Source organism: Manis pentadactyla, chromosome 6, assembly GCF_030020395.1.
Source record: "Manis pentadactyla isolate mManPen7 chromosome 6, mManPen7.hap1, whole genome shotgun sequence".
Taxonomy (NCBI): Eukaryota; Metazoa; Chordata; class Mammalia; order Pholidota; family Manidae; genus Manis; species Manis pentadactyla.
In genome coordinates, this window is record NC_080024.1 from 10,772,601 (window position 1) to 10,797,275 (window position 24,675).

At 38.7% G+C, this 24,675-nt stretch overlaps 1 protein-coding gene across 1 annotated transcript in view; it reads right to left on the minus strand.

The window, feature by feature from the left end:
- Positions 1–207: 207 nt before the first annotated feature.
- The window catches only part of COL4A3 (collagen type IV alpha 3 chain), a 119,542-nt gene continuing 95,074 nt past the window's right edge, over positions 208–24,675 (minus strand). Inside the window, exons 35-52 of the mRNA XM_036913481.2 lie at positions 22,742–22,840; positions 21,919–22,008; positions 21,460–21,599; positions 19,281–19,407; positions 18,075–18,155; positions 17,611–17,709; positions 17,314–17,361; positions 14,723–14,908; positions 14,098–14,228; positions 11,663–11,735; positions 9,647–9,718; positions 9,434–9,559; positions 8,508–8,606; positions 6,500–6,712; positions 5,688–5,865; positions 5,444–5,558; positions 4,100–4,272; positions 208–3,328 (exon numbers count right to left, since the gene is read on the minus strand). Of these exons, the coding sequence (XP_036769376.2) occupies positions 3,244–3,328; positions 4,100–4,272; positions 5,444–5,558; positions 5,688–5,865; positions 6,500–6,712; positions 8,508–8,606; positions 9,434–9,559; positions 9,647–9,718; positions 11,663–11,735; positions 14,098–14,228; positions 14,723–14,908; positions 17,314–17,361; positions 17,611–17,709; positions 18,075–18,155; positions 19,281–19,407; positions 21,460–21,599; positions 21,919–22,008; positions 22,742–22,840 (2,135 nt within the window). The 3' untranslated portion in view covers positions 208–3,243. The remainder of the gene's footprint in view (positions 3,329–4,099; positions 4,273–5,443; positions 5,559–5,687; positions 5,866–6,499; positions 6,713–8,507; positions 8,607–9,433; positions 9,560–9,646; positions 9,719–11,662; positions 11,736–14,097; positions 14,229–14,722; positions 14,909–17,313; positions 17,362–17,610; positions 17,710–18,074; positions 18,156–19,280; positions 19,408–21,459; positions 21,600–21,918; positions 22,009–22,741; positions 22,841–24,675) is intronic.

The window sequence follows — 24,675 nt, forward strand, 5'->3', positions numbered from 1 at the left end:
TGTAGAGATTTATCCTGAGGAAGTAACTGGACAAATGTGAACTGAAATATGTACAGATATCCACATAAAACTAAATTAAGGGTCCCTCATTTGGGGGTTCATTCACTTATGTAGTAAATCTATGGTGTATGGATTATGATATAAATAATGATTAGTTCTTGTCTATTTTATGAATATATGTCCAGAGTATATTAAGTTAAAAAAAAATTAAAAAACAACATATTTTTATTCCATGTTCGTTAAAAAATACATTTATAAGAAAAATGTCTGAAAGGGTATATAGTTTAATTATCTTGGGTGGGAGTGAAGGGTTAGATCATGGCAATTTTTATTTTCTTTTTCATAACTGTTGTCTGTAGTTTTTACAGTGAACTCATAGTATTTTTACAATCACCCCAAAATTTATCTTCTGAAAAAAATGACCAGATATAATTACTTCAATTTTATTCTTAGACAATACAATAAAATAATATTTTAGCTATAATTATAGAAATATTAGTACATTACAATATTGTAATTTTGTCAGGATATAATAATATAAAATATTCAACATATTTAAATATATTTCATTTGGCTGTAGAGTAAACATTAAATTAAGTTTAGTAGCAGTAAGTTACATTTGATGCATAGAAAAATCTTTGTAAGTTAAATTAGCAATAAAGTTCAAATTTAGCATTATTATATATTTTTACAAATAAGTTACCTAACAATGTTTATCTTGCAAAAAGAGACCTCTGAGAAATCTATTATTTTAGCACGCTGTGAAATTCCAAAGTTGAAGCCCCAAATTTTAAAGAAACAAATTATTGACATTACATCTACAGAGTTAAATTTTCATAATATTATAGCTACTCATAAGTATCTGGAGAGTAATGCACATGAGCTATGTTTAAATGCTCAGTCTAAAAAGGATGACTGAGCAACTGTAAACGTGGCTTTATTGGAATTTAAGGTTTTAGCATCAACTTGTCTTCCTCAGAAGTTAAACACTGATCAAAGGGTAAGAGAAGATGGAGCTTTAGGGACAAGCAGAGGCCAGTGGTTGGGCATTAGCACCAATCTAGAGCTTTTACCTATTAGTAAAATTAGATACCTTAAGGCCATTTGTGATTTTGGGCCTTAAAGGGGGGCATGTTGGAGCAGTGGTAGCCGGCTGTACCTGGTAACTGCCTGTAGAATTGTTTCTTGGTTGTTTGCCTAGAGCAGTTTTTCTTAATATTCAGAATGCCTTGCAAAGCACCTGGAGGGTTTGTTAAAACACAGATTTATGAGCCTTACCCTCAGAATTTCTGATTCTGTAGGTTTGAGGCCCTAGAATTTGCATTTGTAACAAGTTCCCAGATGTTGCTGCTGCAGCTGGTCCAGGGACCACACTTTGAGAACTACTAGCTTACAGAGGGTTTGTGGAGATCAGCTGGCTCTTTATGCCCTTTTAGTACAGTTAGGAGAGTAGGATCTTCTTAGAGCAAAAAAGTCAGTGTTAGATGAGTTTAAGTAAATAATCTAAGTAAAATGCACTTCTTAGTTTAAATTTTAAAATGGCTTGACAGCGGTCATGTGAGCAGTGAAGGATTCAAATGGTGGTCACGGTCTGCGCTGTCCCCTGAGGTCACACTTTCACTTACAAAGCAACTGAGATTGAAGCAAGAACCTGAATTTAAATATCAGCACCACCAACTCCACTTAGGTGGATGAAGATGCAACTTCAGAGCTTTGTCTGAAGATATGTGGCCTCTGAGACTCATCAAATAGTACTACCATCAAGTATAGATAGATTTTAATGTTTATCAGATCTTTGTTCTTAACACTGTCCCTCCCTTGGCTTCAGTGATGCCCAAGAGAATGTAGAAGTCCTGGGCTTTCCCTGGGCATAGATCTTATTTTTAAACCTTTCTTGAGGCCTACTGAATTATGATGTTGAAATATAAGAACGGTGACAAAAAAAGAAAAGGGGGAAAATGCGACTCGGATATGTGGGATTCCTAACAGAAACAATAAGTTACCTTTTCTGGGATATTAAATCAGAAATAACGTCTCACCTCTTAGTATCTCTGTAATTTAGTACAGTGCCTGGGGCATGGCTTAGTGCTAAATAAGATGCTTGTTAAATTGAATTATGTCATCTTGGGAATGTATCAACATGCTGAAAACCGAGTTTGAAGACATACATCTGTCAAGCTATATAATTTGTATATTAAGATTTTTACACAATAGACTTTTTCAATATGATTTGTAAGGATATGTAACACATAAAACACATGTTTTTACAAAAGAATAATTAGAGAAGTAACCAAAGAGTAAATCTATAAATACTCAGGTTAAATGGAATATTTAGAGCAAAGGAAAAATATTCTGATTAGCCAACAAATGCCTCAGGTTCTTTCATGGATTCCTGAACTACTCAATTACATAAGGTATGCACCAATATTTATGGAGATGGGGATGAATTGCACATCTAACAAGTGGTATCCTTGTTATTTGTGTGGATGTGCTGGTAAAAGAAATGAAATCAGATTTCAGATTATGTGTATAAAAATATCCTATTAAAATTAATTCACCAAGACTAAAAATTTTGTCTACTCTGAATACAAACAGGTGATAATGCTGCAGTGAAATGAATTCATGGACAAACAAAAAAAATCTTTGAAAAAAATATAAAACAAAACCATTCAGGGAACCCCATTTTGGCCTTAGTCTTGGGTATGTTTGAAAAAGCCTGAGAATATCCATGAATCTTAGTCCAATTCTTTTCCCATAGGCCTTTGGTTATTCAGGTCTGACAGCCCAGCTTTCTTCATGATTCCTCCACTTACCTCCATCTCCTTCCCTTCCCAGGATCTAAAGTTCCAGGAATGGGGTGGTGGGACATCTAAAAGAGCTTTAGCCTCCCTGGGTCTTAAAGATTGCAGTAGAAGGGAGCAAATCTTGGGAATCCAAGATAGATCTTAATTTGTAGCAACAAACTTGATATAATCACCAGTTAGATGGTGCATTGGAAACAACATGAACAGTCTGCAGCCTTTCTGTGGGAAACTTTGAAACAGCACAGATTTAGAGACAAGGTCACAGAACTAACTGTAAAGAAATGCTTTGCTGTACGCAAATTCAAATAGAAACTTTGTACTAAGCCATCATAGGGCACTATTGTTTGGTCAGAGAAAAATACCTAAATAAATGCATGTTGTGTGGCATTACTTGGTTATTTAGGCTGAAAAATAATAGTTCCACTCTCTTTTTATTTCTTCAGTGTCTTCTCTTCATGCACACCTGACAGCGACTTATTATCTTTTCCAACTCCCCAGCTTTCACAGTGGATGGAATAGGTTTTCTAGAAAAACATGGACACACAACAAAACAACAATAAAAATCTCATCAACTTATAGATTAAAAAGGGGACATTTGCTGGGTATGAGTTTTATTAATGAATATTGTAGCTCATCTAAACTTCATTATGGAAGGTGTACTTCCCAAAAGGTATCAACATTTCATAATTTTCGTTGTGCTTCTGCAGCACTTGAAGCAGATTTACAGATCATCATTTTTGTAATAAAAACTGCTGCTCCTGAAAGAGCCTGTTAGTCACAAGTCTCCAGTACAGTAAATTAGGATTAGCAGATCATGTAGCTAATCTACTACAAATTCATGAGAATATCTACATATATCTGGTAATAACAGAAGTCACTCTTTTTTCCCCCCTAAACCCTTTTTCTACATTATTTCCATTTCTACTATTTATTATTGTCTTGATGCAGGCTTTCATTTCTCATCTGGATTATTGCAACAGTCTTCTCATTTGGTTCTTAATTGCCAGTCTTATCTACTTCACACTGTAACAGAGTGGTTTTTCCCTTTAAACTGCAAATCTGATTTAAAAGTCACTCTTTTTTTTCTTTATTGGTACAAAACCATAGCTCCTTGTTGACTCTAGAACACGTGTAAACTGGGAGTGCAAGCTAAACAGGATTTTATTGGTTCAATGGGGAGATTTTTTAAAGAAAAATGTGAGTACATCAACACACAGGTAACAAAATCTAACCTGGCAACCTTTGAATAGTTCTGCAATTGAGTCATCAGATTCAACTTGACTTTGAATAGTTACCTGAACATTCTTTTGGGGTTTAATGAAGCCAGCCAGAAACTGTAGGAATTTGAATAGTAGTTGCATGTTCCTCTTCCGTGACATTCTATGAATGGACTGGCTCGGAATTCCTCCAAGCAGGATCCTGGTGATGCCAGTGCTTGCCCAGCGCCCTCAGAACCTGCACTTGTAAACTATCACAATAAAAATATCTGAGTAAGAATTCTGTGCTTAAGTGTTCAAATTTCCAGTGCTCTCTTCTCCCCCACCGCCCGCCCCGTAACAGAAACAGTAAGGAAAAAAGAAAAAAAAACAGAAAGCGTGAATTAAACTTCTTATGCTTCTTAACCAGATTTGCTAACACTGCAGGAACCTTCCAAGCTCAGGCATAGTCATCAAAAAGGAACCAAGAGCCTGGAATACTCCTTCCCCGAGGCCTGTGCCTATATAACCTCTGAAAACCTTTCCTTGACCTCATCGTTATCACGAGTCCTCTTTATCTCGCCTTCTTTCCTGCATAGTACCGACTGCCATCTGAGCTCATTTTATTATGATTTTGTCTTCTTGCTTAACGTCTACTTTCCCCACTGGAATATAAACTACCAGAGCAGGAACTTAGGTTTATTGCTGGTATCCCTTGTACCTAGAATAGTCACAGCATGTGATAGCTCTTCAGCAAATACTTATTGAATTAATGATGGAATGAGTGGACATCTGTGAGTAAAGAAGGGGGGAATAATGTATCATAAATGATGCTACACAGAATGTGAATAACCGTGAACCATGTATATGCAGCTTTCAGAACCAACAGATGGTCAGATAGAGTTCTTCCTTTAGCACTTATCTGGAGAATTTTTTTCCTTAAAAGGCTGGCTCTTAGTTCCCAACTTCATACAAAGGTCAAAGGGGCACAGTACAAGGCATAATGATTTTGGAACAGTCAGACTTGGGTTCACATCCTAGCTTTACCATTTCTAGTTGTGAGACCCTGGGGGAATTACTTCATTCTTAATTATAAAACTGTAGATGACAGAAACTGCCTTGCAGCGTTTTCGTAAGGATTATGAGGATCTATGTAAAACAGCTGCCACATTGAAAAATAGGCATTTTATTACCAATGTGGTAGCTACTATTCACCTAAATGTCTTACAGAATTTGGATAATCTCCTCCTGAGAAGTCTGTTTTTTTAAATACTCCATTATTAACAAAGAAACACTTTAAAAAAAAGTAGATTTTCAAGCAGATTGCCATAGAATATTGTGTGCATTGATGTTAGGCAGCATCATTCCAGGGAGCCACATTTCCTCCAGCCCGATGTAAGGTTCTACAGGTAATCTTTACTATGAACTTGCTTTTCTCCTTACCATGATGAAAGAAAATCCTCTCCAGAGTGAAATCCAGCCATGGGGACATGAGGGAATGTCAGTGGTTTGGCTGTGGATGGCTATGGCAATCGAGGGACCGTCACAGACAGTGCATCTGTAACATGAAACAAAGAATATGGTGCATTGCCACCTTCGGCACTGCGACGTGCATGCAGCCTTACGTTCCATTACAAATGAAACGATTCCCTGGTCCTATCCCAGAACTAAGGGATTGGATTTTTACCTGCTAATGTATGGCTCCAGGGCCCTGCCAGTAATTGGAGCCATGTCCCTTGGCATCAGAGCTGGTGTCGACAGCCAGTATGAGTAATCATTTCGAGATGCGAAATTGCATACGTCATTGATGTTACAGAATAAGAATGGCATTGTGGTAAATTGCTGCAGGCAGCTGCCAAGAGTTCCTATGGAACATCAGACGGGGTATCACTTTTAGTACATTAAGATTATTTTGAGTATCATTACTAGAGAGAGGCTAATTAAAATATAGCCTATGGCAAAAACTGGAGAAAGACAACACAAATTGTTTGCAAAATGTGTTATTGGAAAGTTTTAGTAATGATAAAAATCAAAGGTCTAACAGGCAAACAAATCCTCCTCCTTCCACCCTTAATACTTCCTATGGCCCTTTCTAATCAGTCTACTTGAGGACTGGTAGAAGTCAGCTGGAAAAATGTCTTATTTCAAAGTATTCCCAATTCTTCATATGTATATAATAGCTAATAAGCAGACACTGCTTTCGAAAAGGTGTTTTTTTTAAGATTCAAAAGCAGACAGAAGATTTAAGTGAAAATGTTTTGTGTTGACCAGGACAAGCTAGATTGGCATTCATGAGCCGGACTCCTCCTGGAACTTGACATTCCAGACTGAGAGTTAGACATTATGCCAATGTTGTTTTATATACTCTCTTTAAAAGGTGCTATGAGATACTCAAGGTTGTTGACACTTAACTTTAGAGAGAAGTACCTCCGGCTATAAAAGTGTACAGTCTGCATATGGAATAAAGTGATTGGAAACTAGGAAGTAATGGAACATTACCCAGGTCTTGTCCATGGGCTTGTTCATTTCCTTGAACAAAAAGAAGGGAAAACCCACTATAGAGTGGCTCTGTCCCTTCAGGACAGGAAGGAATCTCTGTGGTCTGACTATGCCGAGTGAAAATAAAGCCTCTCATCGTTGTCCCTGTTGCAGGGGGTCCAGTGTCTCCAGGTTTCCCCTTCAAACCTGGTCGTCCATCCAATCCAGGTGGTCCTTTAGAAAACACATTATACAGGTTGCAACACACACAGAACCTCAAACGTGTTTTTCCAAAGTACTAAATGTACATATATCTGCTAAGCCCCAAACACAGGAGTCCTAAAGAAGAGTGGCTTATAAAATGGCCAAACAATATTATTAAATGTTGACCGGTTTAACACATAGTGCCTCTTATTATCAAATCTGTGCGTGTCTTATGATGAGGTTTTTGAGATCAGACTTCTTTATCTTTGTGTTCCCCCGTGGGGTCTAACACAGTGGTCTGCATTTGGTAGGCCTTATGCACATCTATTATGAACAAGTTAATGTATCCTCCTATAATGTGGGGAACATGAAATGAAATGGAATAAAATATCTACAATTTGAAGGTCTATTCAAGTAGGTAATAAAAATTACATGTGCTTTTGATAAACTCAATAATTATAGAAAACATTGGAATTTCTTTTTAGAGATGGAAAGTTCAAGGAAGTTTTTGATCATTTAGTATGGCAAATAAGAACAGAAAAGACCTTTATTTTACTCTGATAAGGGTTAATTTATTTATATGAGTTAAAACCAAAGTAAATAGGCTTTATGCTTTGTTTTTTCTCTGTACTTAGAGTAGGCTAATATACATTTGTCCCTTTCTAAATAGGGTCCAGTGAGCTATCCTCTCTCTCCTTTCTCCTGTTCTTTGCTCTCCTTTTCTTCTTTGAATAACTATTACGATATTGGCGCTGGCTGCCACCCCTTCACCCCTGATCCATTTCCACTGCCATAGTACACTGACCCCCCGCCTCAACACGACTTGGGCCCCAAGAAAATGCAGAGAAGGTATAGACTTGGATTTTTGGCCCTCTGAGTCAAGGAAGGTATCACTGCCCACAAACGACCATGCCATGGAGTCATGCAGGGCCCCAGTTTAGTCCCAGCTCAGAAGTCAGCACTTTTCACAAGACTTGTTAAAGCCCCAATATGACATTTTTGAAAAACATGTTTTAAGGAAAGTTGAGTGATTAATAGTGCTCTCAAGTACACTCATGCCAATAGTAAATCACGAATGATTATGGGATGAATATTATGATTAATATTATTAGCACTGTATTTGTATTTCTAAAGATTTAAATCTCTAGTCTTTAGTAGATCTGGTCATAAATTGGGAAATTACATTTAGAATTTTTTTCTTACTTTAACAAAGTCAGCAGTCCTAGAAGACTAGATTTGGACATCTAGGTATTTTCTAGAAGATACTTGGAAAAGTTTTGCTGAAGGTAGATTTTGATCCAGGTTTATCAAATTGACACATATAGCTTATGTTCAAACTGAAATATCTGAGGCCCTTTTTCATTATACACATGAGTTGCTGAGTTGTATTCAAGATTGGTATAGTTAAAAGATGGCTTTCCTAAATAAGGATACTAAGTGGCTCTTCTACTCATATCAAGACAATATTTTCCTAGCTAGGTACTTATGTGCCACTCATAAGTAGGCATTATTAACTAAATACTCCTATAAATAATTAAAAACAGTATAAGCCTTTCTGAAAATAGAATTAGTGCTTCATTAGGTTTATTTGTACTCGGGCTAACAATGTGGAGTACATCTGCTCAGTTAAGAGAGCGGAAGAAAGGTATATTCTAGTAACTTAATTTTTCATTTTCCAAATGAACGTTTTGCCCTGAGCTTTTAGGTTAATCTGAACAACACAAACTGAAAGACCTGGATTATTCTCGTAGTCACATATCCAAACAAGACTTTGCTGTATATTGAAACACACTTCTTCAGGGAGAGAAACAAGTCAGCTGTTTACCTTGCTCTCCTTTGCAGCCTTTGTTGCCTTTTTCTCCCATTCGACCAGGAGTTCCTGGTTTTCCATCCTTGCCTGGTTTACCTCTTGGCCCACAGGGTCCTGGGCAAAAAAACCCCAACATTGCACTGAATGGTTCTATAGGGTAAAGGGTGAGTGGCCCACCATTCCAGTTCACCTGGGACTTCCCCAGTTTCCATGATGGAAGTCCTGCAAAGTGTGCAGACTGGGAGAGTTGGTCACCCAACTTGTTACACCGTACTTCCCAGGGGAAAAAAAGATCCTCAAAATGAACTAGGTGTATTTGAAATACAGCAGTTTAAAATTGTACTGCTATTTTGATTTATGCTGTTCTGGAACTTGCTATGTTTTTGTTTTGATCAAAGTAGTAATATCTCTCTTATCTCCCAGGTGATCCAAGTGAACTTAGAACATAACAAGTCCATTCAGAAGTCTACTACAATATGCTAAACCTACATAAAGGGGAGAGTTCATTTCCATACACCAATATTTTGAAAAGATTTCATCAGACTAAGTATACATTTGCACTCTTCCAAGTGCTATACAAAGTGTTAAAAAAACTATAAACACATAAAACTCAGGTTTATTCAGGCAATCATTTAGAAATAGAGCTCTAAGACTGACGGTGATCACAAAAGGTGAACAAAACTTCTACCTTAAAAAAAAAACCTCCTAAGTGCCCTAAAGTGTATTTGCTCAAATTTATACCATGCACAAGTTTTCAATTAGATTCAAAGTCTTTTATTTGCTGGTTGTGTAAAATAAGCTCAATCCTAAAACTAATGGTAAAAAACTACTATAGTAGGTAACATTTTGTGTGAGTTGTGTCATTTGCTTCCAAAACACTTTACAGGAATTTTAGTTCAGTCGCCTCCTAGAGACCAAAGTCAAGGCTGCCAGTCCCACACCTGGGCTTCCTGGCGGCCCTGGGAGCCCACATTCTCCTTGCATCCCTGGCTCTCCAGCTGGGCCAGGTGGCCCTGGGCTTCCTGGAAGGGAGATGATTGTCACTGTGCCAGGATCTCCACGTACACCTATTAACATGAGCATAAGAAGATGACAGCATCACTAATGAGTTACCCTTTCTTCGTGGAGGGCAATACCAAGGAAATAACATTTACCAGGTGGTCCTTTGGGCCCAATTCGCCCTGGAGGTCCAACTGGTCCCAGAAATCCTGGATTACCCTTTTCTCCTTAAAAACAAATAAACAGCAATATGATTCCACGTAGAACAATGGGGTTCCTAGCTTTCAGGTTGATGAATAACTCTAAGGATAGATACTGGAGGTTATGACTCGGAGGTTATGAGCTCTGTGACAATGGGTACAACTTAATTATATTCACATGGGTTTGGCATTTCATTTGGAACCCAATTGTCATGTTTAGTGTCAATTCAAAAATATATTCTAGAAGTAGGCATTAAGAACCTATATTTTAGCATTGAAGGGGGAAAGTTCCTAAGAGTTCACTTTTTAAGTTCAGAAACCAAGTCAATTTAATATTTAAGGAAAAATACAAAGTGACATTAAAAACCTATTTTGCACTCCTGGGGAATTATATTGGTTGTCACAGTTACCTACTTTCTCATCTTATTACTACTCTAGCTTTACCAATGGCCCAAAGTTAGTTACATTAGGAACTCTCAAGGACACATATAAAATATTTGCATTATCAAAGTGGTAAGATTTATCTTCCAAACAGTTTTTGACATGAATAAAAGTTTACGAAGAACCACTGGTTTGAAGAAATACTCTTAAAAATTATTTAAATAGTGTGAACATTACCTCTGATTACTTATAAAGACTTTAATACTAAATATGATATGCATAGAAGAAATACAATAAAATAATTATATATTACCAAAAGGCAACTATGCTATATATTTTCCACTTGATATCTGAACTTGAGGAAGGTGTTAATATTTACTTATATACACCAGAAGATGCCTAAATATTTTTCCTTTAGGGGATTAAAAATTTACAAATAAAGAAGTGCAAACTCATCAATGGTGCTAGCTGATGGATAGTCTGGTTCTGAAATCTAAGAGAGCAGTTGGATGTATTTTGTAGAACATACCTCAGAAGAACTGATTTTATGAATCTCCTGCCCCAAATTTCTCTAAATATTTTACTGGAATGGTTCTTTCTTTAGTGAGGCCTTTGTATACTTTTTCAAATCTCAGATACTCCTGTTCTGAGACTTGGAGGAGTGAGAGGTGCTACGCATTTTTCCCAGGTAACCTGCTAGGATTGACCCACCCAATGTCTAGTGAGACTCCTCAGAATCACTTGCTTTGATTCATTCTTAGATAATTTGTTCCTAGCAGTGTCAGTGGTTGAAACACTGAAAAGGCTGCCTCTGAACTCCACCTTGTCCTCCCTTGGATCTGGAAAAGGTTTTCCTTCACGGAAATATGGCTTTGTTCACCTTGGCTTCCCCTACTGGACGGCATCTCTGTAGTCTGTGATAACAGATTCCCTGCTCCACTAAAACAATACCAGAGGATTTAATCAGCTAAGATAATAAGCCCAATATTCAAAACTTTATTTAAGGTCATACCCATTTATGGAACATTGGAGAATTATTTTCTGAAACTGGAAGTTTAAATGGATGTGTGTGAAAAATTTGAACTTAAAAACACCTACACTATAGTTTTTTTCAATGTTTTTGACCAAAACATAATAAGTGTGCCCAATGGGGAAAAAAAAAGCCTACATCTACAGGTAAAAATTTCCTTGCCCTCCCCATTAGCCGTGGTGAATATTCTTTCATATTTTTCTGCTTTTGTACAATTATAACACATGCACACAGTAAAAGAAACAAAGAAAAACAATACTGTTGATACTGATATGGTTTCTCCATCCTCCAACCCAATGCACATCAGTACTCTCAAAGGTAACCACTTTAAGCTGCTTCTGTTTTTATCTTATAATTTCTATCCTTAAGATATGGTTTACTTTTTAAGCCCCTTGTGTTGGGTGCTGGTGGAGTTTACCTTATTCACTGAAACTGAGGTTCTATTTGTATTAATCCCAACAATCTGGGGCAACGAGGAGTTCAGTAAACATCTGCATGCTGTGAAATACGAATCATAGTCGTTGTATTTGCATCCAGAGAGTGATGCACAAAAACAGTACCTGTTATGCCTGGAAATCCATGGAATCCAGGATCACCTCTGAGCCCTGGCAGACCTGGGGTGCCTGGTGCTCCCTATATTTCAAATAAAACAGAGCACAACCACAGACAAATTTAAAACTCACAATACTCACCACAGGATTTTTTAAATTATTACTATTAAAGCAAATAGTATATAATATAATGGTGGGTCAGAATGAGCTGAAATTGACAGACATAATTTTTATCTTCCAATTCACTGTTTCATTACTGTAATTCCTCTGCCACCTAGACTCTCCTTAGCATTATCATTTTTAATAAAAAAGAAGTAAAAAGTACCCATAAGCCCAAGAGCAGACATAACTTGTGAGGTTAATGTATGTTGAGTGAGTATTGGAAACAATTGGATATTCTGTATCCTAAATGGAACTGCCCAGTGTTTGGAGATCTTTCAGGAAGAACAGGCACCAGATGGCCAGAATGAAAACTAGTATTTGTAATTCTGACAGTGACAACAGAGCCACTGCTGAATTGTAGCCCCCACCATCATTCTAAGCTGGCAGAATTATAAATCATTTTTGGCCAGAGCAGGTAAAGAAGTGAGGTGTACAGAGATGGAAGCATGAAGGGACTGTCAGGCGAGTTTTGAGATGTACTGCTGGCCAGGATCCAGTGATCTGACCAGGAGAGGCTGCCTCCTTCTGAGGTGCACACTAATTGCTCCTGTCGTCATGAACCATTCAAGTAGGGTCGAAGAGGAGAAGGAGAGGGCAGTGCTTCCGAGAAGAGCTGTATGTCAGAATGTATGTTAAATCGACTCTTACAACGTCCACACAAGTTGAGACAGAATTGCTGGAACTGAAGGTCACATAAAAAGCAAGAATAACAAACCTGGCCTTTGAGCCAGCTGTCCTTTGAGCAAGAACAAAAAAGGAACGGCCTGTTGCTTGAACGAGGTGGTGTGAGGTTTGAGGAGGAGGGAGAAGAAACAGAACGATCTGGTCAAGGGTGCTCAAGCTTCTGAAATGCGGCCTGTTCTGCAGAGGCAGAGGTAAAGCAGGGAGGAGGGCCTGGCACCAAGCCTGGCCTTGGGCGGAAAGGGAGCTGTTTGGGCAAGGAGAGAGCCTGAAGGGCTCTGAGCCAGTTTGGACAGCCATCCAGAATTATCTTTCAAGTGCAAATGAGAAGCCGTGCCTGACCTTGGAAACGCAGAGGATTTCAGAGAGATCACATTTCCAAACCAGGCCTTCCACATCCCAGTCTTGGGGAGGACTTTCAGTGAGATTGTAGGATCAGTATTTGCCACTTTCAAAGAATCATGGAGAATGTGAGAGACACCTAAGACTGGAGATGGCAAACACCTCATTTTTTTGAAAGAAAAATAAAGTTTCTTTTTTTCAAAAGAAAATAAAAGGCAGATTCTGGAACCTAAATACCAAGGGAGTTACATAATGCCTGACAACAACCACGCTAAAGTACCTCATTACCCATCAATGATGAAAACATCTACTATAGTCTAATTTCCTTGTCCGTCTCCAAGAATAGATGTAAACAGAGGAATCCAGCTTCTCAGGTACGAAGGAAGGTTGCCAAGGTGCTGAGAGAGAGACTGAATTGAAAGAGGTCTTAATTGGCTGGGAGCAGAAGCCTACATGAAAAAGGACGTCTAAGAAAGATAAATGGGGAAGTTCTGCATGTAAGGCACAAATAAACAGATTTAGACAAGACAAAAAGTAATGGAGAAGACTTCGCAGCTCTCCACGAGGAGGCCCGTGAGCTCCCATTCACCATAGCATGGTGTCTTGGCAGCCACACAGCCCATCTGCGATTTCAGGTCGAATTATAAAATGATGATGAGGTCAGTGAGACTCTTAAGCTGCCACATGGTGGATTACTACTGAGTTCTTATTCCTGGAGGATGTTTGCCCTGGGGGCTATTTTAATGGAGATACATACAAATCAGGATATATTCAGAATAGCGGCCGGGTTGAGATTGATTAAACTGGACTTATAAAAAATACAGGTATTTATCTGGGGAGAAAATAGCTTAGAGGGCAATGATAGCTATTTATAAACACTGGAAGGTATATCATGGGGAGAAAATAAATAGACATTTAGGGGATGGCACAGATAACCCTGAAAGCATAGTAATAGAGAAAAATGATGCCAAACTCCTGAGTGGATTTTTTTTTTTAAGATTCCATCACTTCAATTTTTCAGAGTCTGAACAAGAAAAGTTCAGGAATGACATAGAGAAGGGTCCCATATAGACCAAATTTTGAGAGGCCTCTCCGAGGCTAAATCCTTCCAACCCTTTGAACCTTCTGGCCTCCTGTGTTCCCCTTAGTGCCCCACACAGAAGCATCACGATTGGGAAATTTTGTTTGCTTCCAGGTACATCTGATCCTTGCAATTGATTTAGAAGACTATACAAAGTCAAGTATTTTTCCACACTTACCGGATGACCTGATGTCCCCTTGTCTCCCACAGTTCCAGGTGGACCACTTGGGCCAGGCTTGCCCATAAATCCTTTATCTCCTTTTATGCCTTTTACATGACTCCCTGGAGGTCCAGGGGGACCAGGCTCCCCTGCATTCACAAAAAGCCTGTCAGTATCTCCATCAGGGGGTTTGGCAGGTTCTTTTGAACAAAGTGCAGGCCCTGCACCTCATTGTTACTTGCCTGTGTTCCTTCCCTTGTGGGGTGTGATGGGATTGCGGCAAAGAGAATGAGATGCCAGGGAAGCACCTGGCACCTGCCAGGAACTCTTTTTCCTGATCATCCATTAGAGTAGGACCCCTGCCCAGCCCAGGACCTGGCCCATAATAGGAACTCAGTAAATATTGGTGAATGGATGTATCTCTCTCTTTTAGGCTCATTCATTTGGTATTTAACTAATTTTTCAAACAGGCCCCTCTGCTTCGACAGTGTGGACAGCTGCTCTCTGTGTGAGACCAGCTGGGTTTAGACAACGGAGAAGACCCGAGGGAAAGAGAAGCAACAGGCTCGCACGAGGAGAAGGCGGAAAGCTTCTGACATCAAGTGTTATTCTCATTTATTGCTTTTAAAAGTAGACCCTCTACCTGGGTTTCCTCTCAAGCCCGGTGGACCTCGACTTCCTTTTTGGCCAGGGATGATCACGCCAGGGAAACCGGGTGGTCCTGAGAGTCCTGCCATGCCAGTGGGTCCCCATGGCCCAACGTCTCCCTCTGTGCCTTTCCTGCCGGGGGTGCCGGGCAAGCCTGGGGCTCCCCTGTCTCCTTTGGCTCCTGCAAAGAAAAAGGTGTGATGATATTTGTAATGCCTCTATCTACTCTTGGAGTTATAGTTTGTAGTTATCGCTAATAATGTAGACACTTTGCTTAAAGGGGTTAAGGTCCACAACATATTTTTTATAAGAGGGTGGTAAAGGAAATGCAGGTCTACAAGAACTGAGTGGGGGACTCAGTTCTGCCTTCAACTAGCTGTTCGATTCTTGGGAAAGTCACTTCGCTGTTACAAGTCTCAGTTTTCTTATTTTAAAAATGAAGGTACTACCTGACCGCCTAGCTTGGTCTTGAAAGATCCAGTGAGATAAAATACAGATGGAAAAGCCTGGTGCAATCTCTAAAGTGTTCTGTAGATGTAAGCCATAATTATTATTACCCGATGAACTTTAATTACAATGGCAACATTTAATACCGATAATTGAGTGAAGCGTAAAAGCTGAACTTCGCGGCACTGATATGCGCATCCCGAGGGTTGCCCAGCTAAGCCCAAAAAGAGGAACAACAAAGTGACAGTTCTTTTCCGGTCCTCTGGTTACTTCTCCCCATAGCACAAATGCTAGTCTGGGTGAATGTGGTGGGAGGTTTGGATTTACCAAAGAAGACTCCCAAAAGGTACAACTTAATACTAGTCTTTTTCGTGTCAGAAAACCCTTAAGCAATTATGCTTTGACATTCCTGAATGGAAAATATTGTATGAATTGAAAATAATCTCTCCCATCTCCATGTTACTCTAGAAATAGTAAATGTCATGGAAATAGGATTTGGATGAGAGAAAGAAGGAAAAGTGAGGATGAGGCTGGTGGCACAGGCAAAGGGCTTGCGGAGGTGTGCCAGCAAAGACAGGGTGACAGTGAAAATAAAATGAGGGATACTAGTATCCAGCCTTTGTCTATCATGATCTTCAGCAACTTTATGCCTGTAATTTATGTTTTTAAAAGAAATTGTTTAGACGACTCCAGCTCACTTCAAGTGCTGAAATGCAACAGGTTCTGGTGGTGATCTGTGGCCCCAAGGTAATGTCTTGGGTTGTATATTCCATGTGTATGAAGATGCTTCCTTGTTTTATAATATGCTTTGTTTTTAGGATTTGGGAGAATTAAAGCTAATTAAAAGGATTCATACCTTCCAAGTCTCAGTGATCTCTTCTCCATACTTAGTTATCCTAGAGGGATTGAGGTGCATAATGATTTACTTGCATAAGTAGGCTACTTATTTTTTAAAGCTTTTTTACTTATGTTTGATTATTTTACATCAACTTTTATGTCCAGTTAAATGCTAAAGTGTTCTCATTCCAAATGATTAAGCTGTGAGCATAGTCTAGGAAAATGAACAGAAACTCTCCTTTTGACGGTAATTCTATAACTAGACTGACTGTGAACTAGGAAAAGCCTTTATGCTCATGGTGGGAAGCATGGGGTCTGGGAGGTGTGGGGACATTGAGTTCAACCAAAGGGACTATCACATCATCAAGAAACAAATGAAAAAGGACAGCTCTTGTCCACGTTCACAGTTGAGCTGTGTTTCTGCCCCTCTGAGTTTCTCAGTGGCATCAGTCTACTCCTTGCCTGGTTCTCATGAGCATCAATAACCAATGGCCTTCACTGGGCACGGCCCCTTTGCAAATAAAATACTCCTATCCATAAGACCCATGGCTGAGAAGAGTCAATAAGAGGTGCAAATAATCTTTCTTCTGGTGGGTTTCTCTGCAACATGGTAAAAACTCAAGTGCATTTCAGCACTTGAAGTGAACTGGAGTCGTCTAAACACTTTCTTTCTTTTAAAAGCATAAATTATAGGCATAAAGGAGCTGAAGATCAAGAAAAACTTACCTTGTAAAATAGTGGCATGAGAAATCCAGACTTGCAGTCTGTCAAACAAAAACCTGGTTTGTACTTTGAATGACACGATCAGTAAATGGCCGTGTCTGAGACGTTGAGAGAGTTGCTGGAAAGCTCTTAAACAGTAGTGTGAACTACAAGCTGATGCTGGGGCTGGAATCAGACCGATGAAGATAAGAAGGAGGGAAGGATTCTTGTTATGACTGCATCCCTGAATAGGAGGGAGGGATGTTCAAGGAGAAGCCATCCACTGCACTCCCATCCTTTTAGGAGGTGATACATTTAAACCATGCAAACAACCATAACAAGGAATACATAAGAAGTCTTCTTAAAGACTCTCAATAGAAGGACATTCCAAAATTAGACCACAGTTTCTAATTCGTTCAATTTGTTATGATGGTAATAAATAAGCATTTATACTTGAATACCAAGAATATAGAAATCCTTTATTACCATTGGGACTTCTTTAGTTCAATGTGTTAAGTTTATTTTATATGTCAGGCATATTAAATTGGATTCTGTTCTTGAAACGTGTATCACCAGAGTCAGGGAGGAAGAACCGCTCACCTTGAGGACCGGGGTTCCCTTTTGGGCCTGGAAGTGCCCCCAGGAAACCTGAAAGATATCATTTTGGCATATTAATATTTCCTATGTGGTTAATTTCATTGTATACATAAATATAATTTATTCCACTCGGTCCATTTCACTTTGGTAACAGAAGGAAGTTAACAATCGCACACCCAGACACATTCAAGACCATCAGTCTGTCAGAGAAGATCCTCTAAAGCAATGAAGGTTTACAATGTCACTAGTTATTCAAAGGAAAATAGAACTAATGCATCGAATAGAGTGAGCAAGTGGTACCTGTTTCCCCCTTTTCTCCTGCTGGACCAGGAATTCCATCATGTCCCTGATTCCCTCTCATACCCATTGGTCCAGGAGACCCTGGGAATCCTGGAGGTCCTGAGGAAAAAATTGCCAAGAGAGGACTTACTTCCCACCAATGGCCTAATGTGAGCATTAGATGTGTGGGGTTGTGTTAAAAGTGTTCATTTGCAGAACTGTAGCAATGTGAAGCTAAATTCACAGTGAAAACTATGAACAGATTTATAACATCATGAGGATTATCAGTTTGGAATAAGTTGGCAGATCTTTGAATTAGATAGGTGTCAATGCCTAACCTCACTTCTCTGTATTTTTTTCTGGGAGCTAAGTAACTGGGCGCTGCCTTCTAAGGGGTAGTCTTGGGTCAGAGATAGAGACTCCAACCTCAGGAGAAAATGTACCTGCTTCATGAAAGGGACATAGACAAAGTACAAAAATAGTACCTGGAGGGCCTTTTCTTCCTGGAGAGCCAGGGAAACCTCTGATTCCTTTAAAGCCCAAATCACCACCAGGACCCGGCTTTCCTGTACATGAAGACAGGGGAAGGGAAAAAACACCAAGAGATAAATGGTTACAGCGGTGGCTGAAGTGGCCGGTTCTTACAGTCAGCTGTGCTTGCACTGCGGTCAGGAAGTCCTCTTGCTATCAGTCACTTGGGGCTTTTGTCCTGGCTGCTATTTCCCCAGAGAAGCACAGCAGAGATGTGTGGGACAGTTTCCAAAGGTGAATCTACACCAACCACATGGACCACTCAATATGTGATTTATCTTTAACTGGGAGTTAACAGCAAATCCATTGAACCTTCAGTGTTTGAAAAGGTAGTTGAGATATTATTGTTAAGCAAGATCTGAAGCTGCAAACAAGTCATTTAGCAGTTGCTTTTAATAAAACAAAACAAAAACTTGAACCCAAATTATAAGCAAGTAAGAAAGAAAGCCAAAATTCAACCCAAAAATATGCCAGAAAAATAAAAAATATCACAACAGTGTTCTGAGTTACATTGTGTTGCCCCCAAATTCTTACACTGAAGTCCTAACCCCCAGTATCTCAGAATATCACTATATTTGTAGGTAAGGACTTTAAAGAACCAGTTAAATTAAAATGAGGTCAGTATAAGAACACTGGTGTCCTTATAAGAAGAGAAAATTTTGACGTGGACACGCACACAGGGAGAAGGCACCCATCTAGAAGTCAAGGAGAAAGGCCTGGGAAGGAATCAACCCTGCTGAATTACTCTAAGACTTCAGCCCTCAAAATTGTGAGAAAATAAGTTTCTGTTGTTAAATTCCCCCAGTCTGTGTTGTTATCAAAACCCTAGGAAACAAATAGAAACATCCTAAGGTTGGGCAGTAACTAGTATTTCACTTCTTTAGGATGAATTCATTGAGGCAGCACTTTAGAAGTTCTGTTTATGGGAGCAGGTGTTAGATTTCAGTCTGTCAGACTGGCTAATCAGTAAAATTAGGCTCCTCCTCATTAATTTCCTGTGTCTTAGTGTCTTAAAATTTGAAGATCAAAGTTGAATTAAGGCCAACTGGAGTACAAAAGCCTAAATAGCTTTCCATTTTTACAGAGGTGATCCCAGGAGGGGAGGGCCATGCTAAATATCCATGCTTCAAGCTTTCAGAGTTGTAGAAGACACTGCTCACCTGGATGGCCAGGACTTCCAGGATTTCCAGGGATCCCCTCAGGTCCGGCAGGCCCCAGATGGCCAGGTGCACCAGGTGGCCCTCTTTCTCCTTTACTTCCCATGTCACCTGGCAATCCTGGGTCTCCCTTAAATTCAGTCAAACACCTTTAAAATTCTCATATAAGCACATATGTGACTAGAATTAAGTATAAACTATGTTTGCATTTATTTAGTTAGTGGTTCATATTAAGTGTCTGTTATGGGGCAGAACTGTGATAGGTGTCAGGTGAAACAGGGTGGTTACAGGATTTGTGATGCTCAGTGAAAAATGAAAATGCAGTTTCCTTTACAAAAAATTTTAAAGCAATTTCAGATAGCAAAAGCAAAATGTGTTTGAAGTCTAATTAAACCAAGCATGGAGTGTTTCCTAGCAATGTACCTCTGTGGCTACATGGATTGCATACCTGTGAGTCGAATAGCAACCCTAAACAGATATATATACAGTCCCTACCTTCATGGAGCTTTAGAGATCACTGGGGAGGCAGATATTAAATAATCATAGAAATGTGTATTTTCAAACATAGGGGTAAAAAAGAAATAGAGCAAGTGGATATTTCTACAAATATTTTGTGTGCAGATAAATGTATGCCAGTCACATGTAAAATTTTCAAGGTTTAATATTCATTAAATCTGTACTTTAGTTTTATAATAAGCAAGCACATATAGATTTGATGATGACTTACAAAATCTCCATAGTAGCTACTCTTTGCTACTCTGACTTGCCACATAATAAAACCAGCTCATTTTGTGTTCAATACACAATTCTAAAAATTTCTTCCATGGTTGCCTATGAAAAACCTAAATCTCAGTGAAACTATTAACTGAGTGTGAATTAAGCAAAAAATGATTCCTCATTGAGAAAATATCTCAGTGGAAAGAGTCTTTCCCTGATTTTCTGAGAACCGCATCTAAAATAAAGGGCAAAGGAAATCGACTGGTGCTGCAAGTAATAAAGGGTTACTTTCTGGGGTGTGTGTGGTTTCTAAAAATTTTCTCTTATTGTTTTAACAATTACTGTTGCAGGGCATTATTGGAATTCTTTAGGAAAGATGGTATTTTATTGGCTCAAAAGAGAGTCTAAGGAACACTTTTTATACTTTTTAGTATAAAAAAGTATAAGAACACTGCTTCCTTCTGGCAGATAGGAGGTTCCCTGGGGGTTAAAAATGTGGGAAATGAACTCAAAAGCTGACAGCTGTGTGATAGGCATCCTGAGTTGTGGAGATAGGATAACAACAAAAAATAACTGCATGAAAAAACAATAATATTTTGTTATTGCCAGATTAAAAAATGCAGACTGTTCCCTACAAAAATCTGCACTCCTTTTTGTGTCTAACTTCAGGAGATTAGTGGAATTCCTGGGATTGAATAGATAGGGATCCATGGAATCCCAGGTCAAAACCCTTGTTACGATAATTTCTATTAATCATTCTCTAGTGGTCTAGCTCTGGATCTTAGTGTTACTGCTAGACACAGAAAGGGTGGAAGGAAATAAACCTAAAAAACAGAAAAACAGAACAGCAGAGTCCCACTGAAACATTTCGTTGCTGTTACAACACACTAACAAGGGCTTTGCCATCCAACCTCTAGTTAGCAGAGCACTAGAACAGGGAACATGGAGGCAAGAGAAAATTCTTCTGTGTAATGGAAAGAAAATAACTTAGTTTTAAAACAATTAAGAAAAGTAAATATCTTAGGATTTTGATTCCTTTTTAATGATGCTCTGAAAAAGTGGTTTCATTTTAATGAGAAAAGTTTTGGATTACAAAGTTTGCAAATTTATTTTTATAAACCTGTATGAGATGAGCTCATAGCAGAGACTGGCCATTTTGTCACATTAGAAACAAACATGCCTGTCAGATTTTGTGAGCCTGTGATCACTGCTTCCTTCTGGCAGATAGGAAGTTCCTTGGGGGTTAAAAATATGGGAAATAAACTCAAAAGCTGACAGCTGTGTGTTAGGCATCCTGAGTTTGGAGATAGGATAAAAACATCAAATAACTGCCTGAAAAAAACAATAATATTTTGTTATTTCCAGATTGAATCCAGATATTTGTTGATATTTAAAGGGACTCATTCCACCACCAAAATGTACACTTCTGGTTTACACCAAATATATACATCAGTGGCCTAAATACCTTTGTTCCTGGTGGTCCTGGCCGTGTACCTTCTGAATAACCTGGCTCTCCCTTTTCTCCTTGGAGACCATGAATACCTGGGAGGCCTGGTCTTCCTGTTAGACCTGGGAGTCCCAAAGTTCCCCTCTCTCCTTTAGAACCTGAAATCAGGAAAGAAATCTGGTAAAACAGGAATCTTGACGTGTTTGGCTTCTGACCTTTGCACAATCTTTCTCCAAAGAAGTAGGTTTTCCAAAATCACTAATCAGGTAGCCATAATGGATGACTTTTATACAATATCAGTATTTATTTCATTCTCATGCATGTTCTAGTTGCACACTGTATATTTGTCTAAAAGTAAATCTAGTTATTTCACACCAACTTTCTTCCAAGTAGAAAACGAAAACAACAAACAATGCAGAAAATTTAGAATTGGGACCCACCAGGAGCTTGTAGGCTCGTAACAGGACTGTACATTACCTGGCACCCCCACGAGGCCCATGCTTCCTGGCACACCACGTGGCCCTGGTTCTCCAGGCTTCCCAGTGCTGCCTGGATCTCCTCTGGGGCCTTGAGAACAAATAAACAGCCATGTACCTTGCATAGTTCCTGCACAACTAGGTGCTGAGTAAATATTTGAATGAATGAATCCAGAGCAGCCAGACCAGCTGGTTTAAGTATTAACTGAGTTTTTGGCTTCAGATAAGGAGGGGATTGAGGACCCAGAAGATGTATAATTAGAGAAAGTTAGATTCTTGTCAGCAGCACTAGATTTCAAACATCAAAATCATCCCAGGACCAATGCCAGCAGAAAAGACAGGGCTTCTGCAACCAGGTAGTAATAGAAATAGATTTACAAACGCAATATGAAATTTTCTTGCCATATTTTGTCACTGATGTGGTCATAGAGAATAGGGGCTACTTTAATTATTTAAAACATTACTTTGCAAACTTAGTAACTTGTTTGAAAATGAAAGAGGCAAATCTGAAAACCTCTAGAGTATTATCTGATTATCTTATATGATGTGATATTGTGATAAATTATGGTTTGTCATACATACCATCATTTTCAAAATAAAATGTTTAGTACAAAAATAGAATGTCATGTAGGTTAATGTTTTTTTACTTAATACAGGCTGACTATAAACATCTCCATTTTGGTTTAACTTAGAAGTAAATTTCTGTTAGAACACTATCAGAACAGAATTCTTATTCAACCTGGTAAGTCTAGAAACACATTTTTGTTACACTTAGATCTAAGAATACTTAAAGCCTGGAAATTCCATTAAAGAATGAGGTATACCTGGTGGTCCCGGTGGTCCAGGTGGCCCTTCGAATCCTTTTAAACCTGGTAACCCAGGAATGCCTCTGTTTCCTTTCTCACCTGGCTTTCCTGGAAATCCTAGTTAAAAATCATGTATTAAAAATGCAGGTTAGAATTTTTAGATTCAGACTTTAGATACAGGTTCAGACTTAACCTGTATCCTGATTAAAATTGATGACATATTATAATAACATACAGCACAGATAGTGTACATATGTAACATAAGATATGGTATAGCATATTTGTTAAGGGCATGGGCAGATATGGGCTTATATATTTTTTTAAAAAGGGTTTAATGAGATAATATGTGTAAAGGGTTAGCACAGTGCATGGCATGAGTTCTCAAAGAACACTAGCAATGATCATAATATTTATACATTAAACAAACATTTTAAGAATGGCCTAAATCCAGCCTTCCTTTTTAAAAAATATATTTTAGTAATGAAAAAGGACCACTCACTACAGTGTTGTTGTCTAGACTATCCCATTCTCAACCCATTTATTAACAACTATCACTTATTAAGTAACTACATTATTTTCTTGTATTTATCTCACTTAATTTGCAGGGAATGTTAGTCTATCCTTGAGCCTTTCCACATTGGGTGTGGAGCTGAGATAACTGAGACTTTAAGAAGTCAGCAGACTAACCTAGAATCATGTGGCCAATCAGTAGTCAGTGGTCATGCTGGTATTTGAACCCAGTTCTTGCGGGCTACACGGCCCTTACATTTTCCACACCACCACCCTACTTTCTGTAAAACATGGCTTTGATCACATTATTCTCCTGCTCATAAACATTCCTTGAATCTCTGTTACCTACAGAGTCAATTACAAACTCCGTCCACTGACATTTGAAGCATTCCACACTCTGTCTTGGCCTAGCTTTGTGCCTTTTCTCAAGCAGATTCACTTCCCTTGACTGTTTCTCTGCTTAGCTGCTTATTCATTCAGCCACATATGGATTGAGCATCTAATTAATAGATGTCATGTATCTAATTAATAGACAGGTCTTATGCTAAGTGCTGGAGACATAAACCATGATCCTTTTTTTAAAGTTTTTAGTGTTTAACTGGGGAGACAGCCAAGTAAACAAACAATTACCACCTGGTGTGATACATTCAGCAATGGAGTTGGGCACAATATGCTACTGGGAAGAATTTCTGGAAGAGGGGATTATTTTTAGCTCATTTAAAGACCATATGGGAGCTAGTTGGGTGGAAAAAGACTGGAATGGGGTGGGATTCCCAGTTGGGAAAACAGCATGTGCAAAGGAATGGTGAGTAACATGGAGTTAGATTTTTTTTTACATAATCTTTGTTTTTTCCATTTAATGTCATTTATCACAGTCTAAAATATATATTATCTTATGGGTTCTTTTGCTTGGAGTTTTTAGGGTTGCTGGCAAACTAGCCTACAAGCCAAATCTGGTTTGGTGTTGCCTAGGGAGCTGAGAATGGTTTTTACATCTTTAAAGAGTTGTAAACAAACCCTAAAGAAGAATATGCAACGGGGACCATATGTGGTCCACAAAGCCTAAGATATTTGCCCTCTGTTACAGAAGATGGTTATAGATCCATTAACGTCTCTTTCCCCCACTGAACTGTACATTTCCTCATGACCAGGATACTACCTCTGCTTTGCTCACCTCTGTGTCTAGGACAGAGTAAAATGCCTAGTCAATAGGTACTAAAAAATAATTATTCAGTAAATGAAGGTCATGTGGCTTGAGAGGTAGGCAAGGAAAAAGTGATGTTTAATTTTCAACGTACTTGGCAAAAAGTGATTTCTGAGGCTTCTAATTTAAAAACTGACCAGTGACCTTGTAAATACAGCAGACCAAAATGCAGAATTAACTTAGAAATACAAGATCATTCGTTATGGAGGCAGCATATTCTTGTGCAAGGCACGCAAGA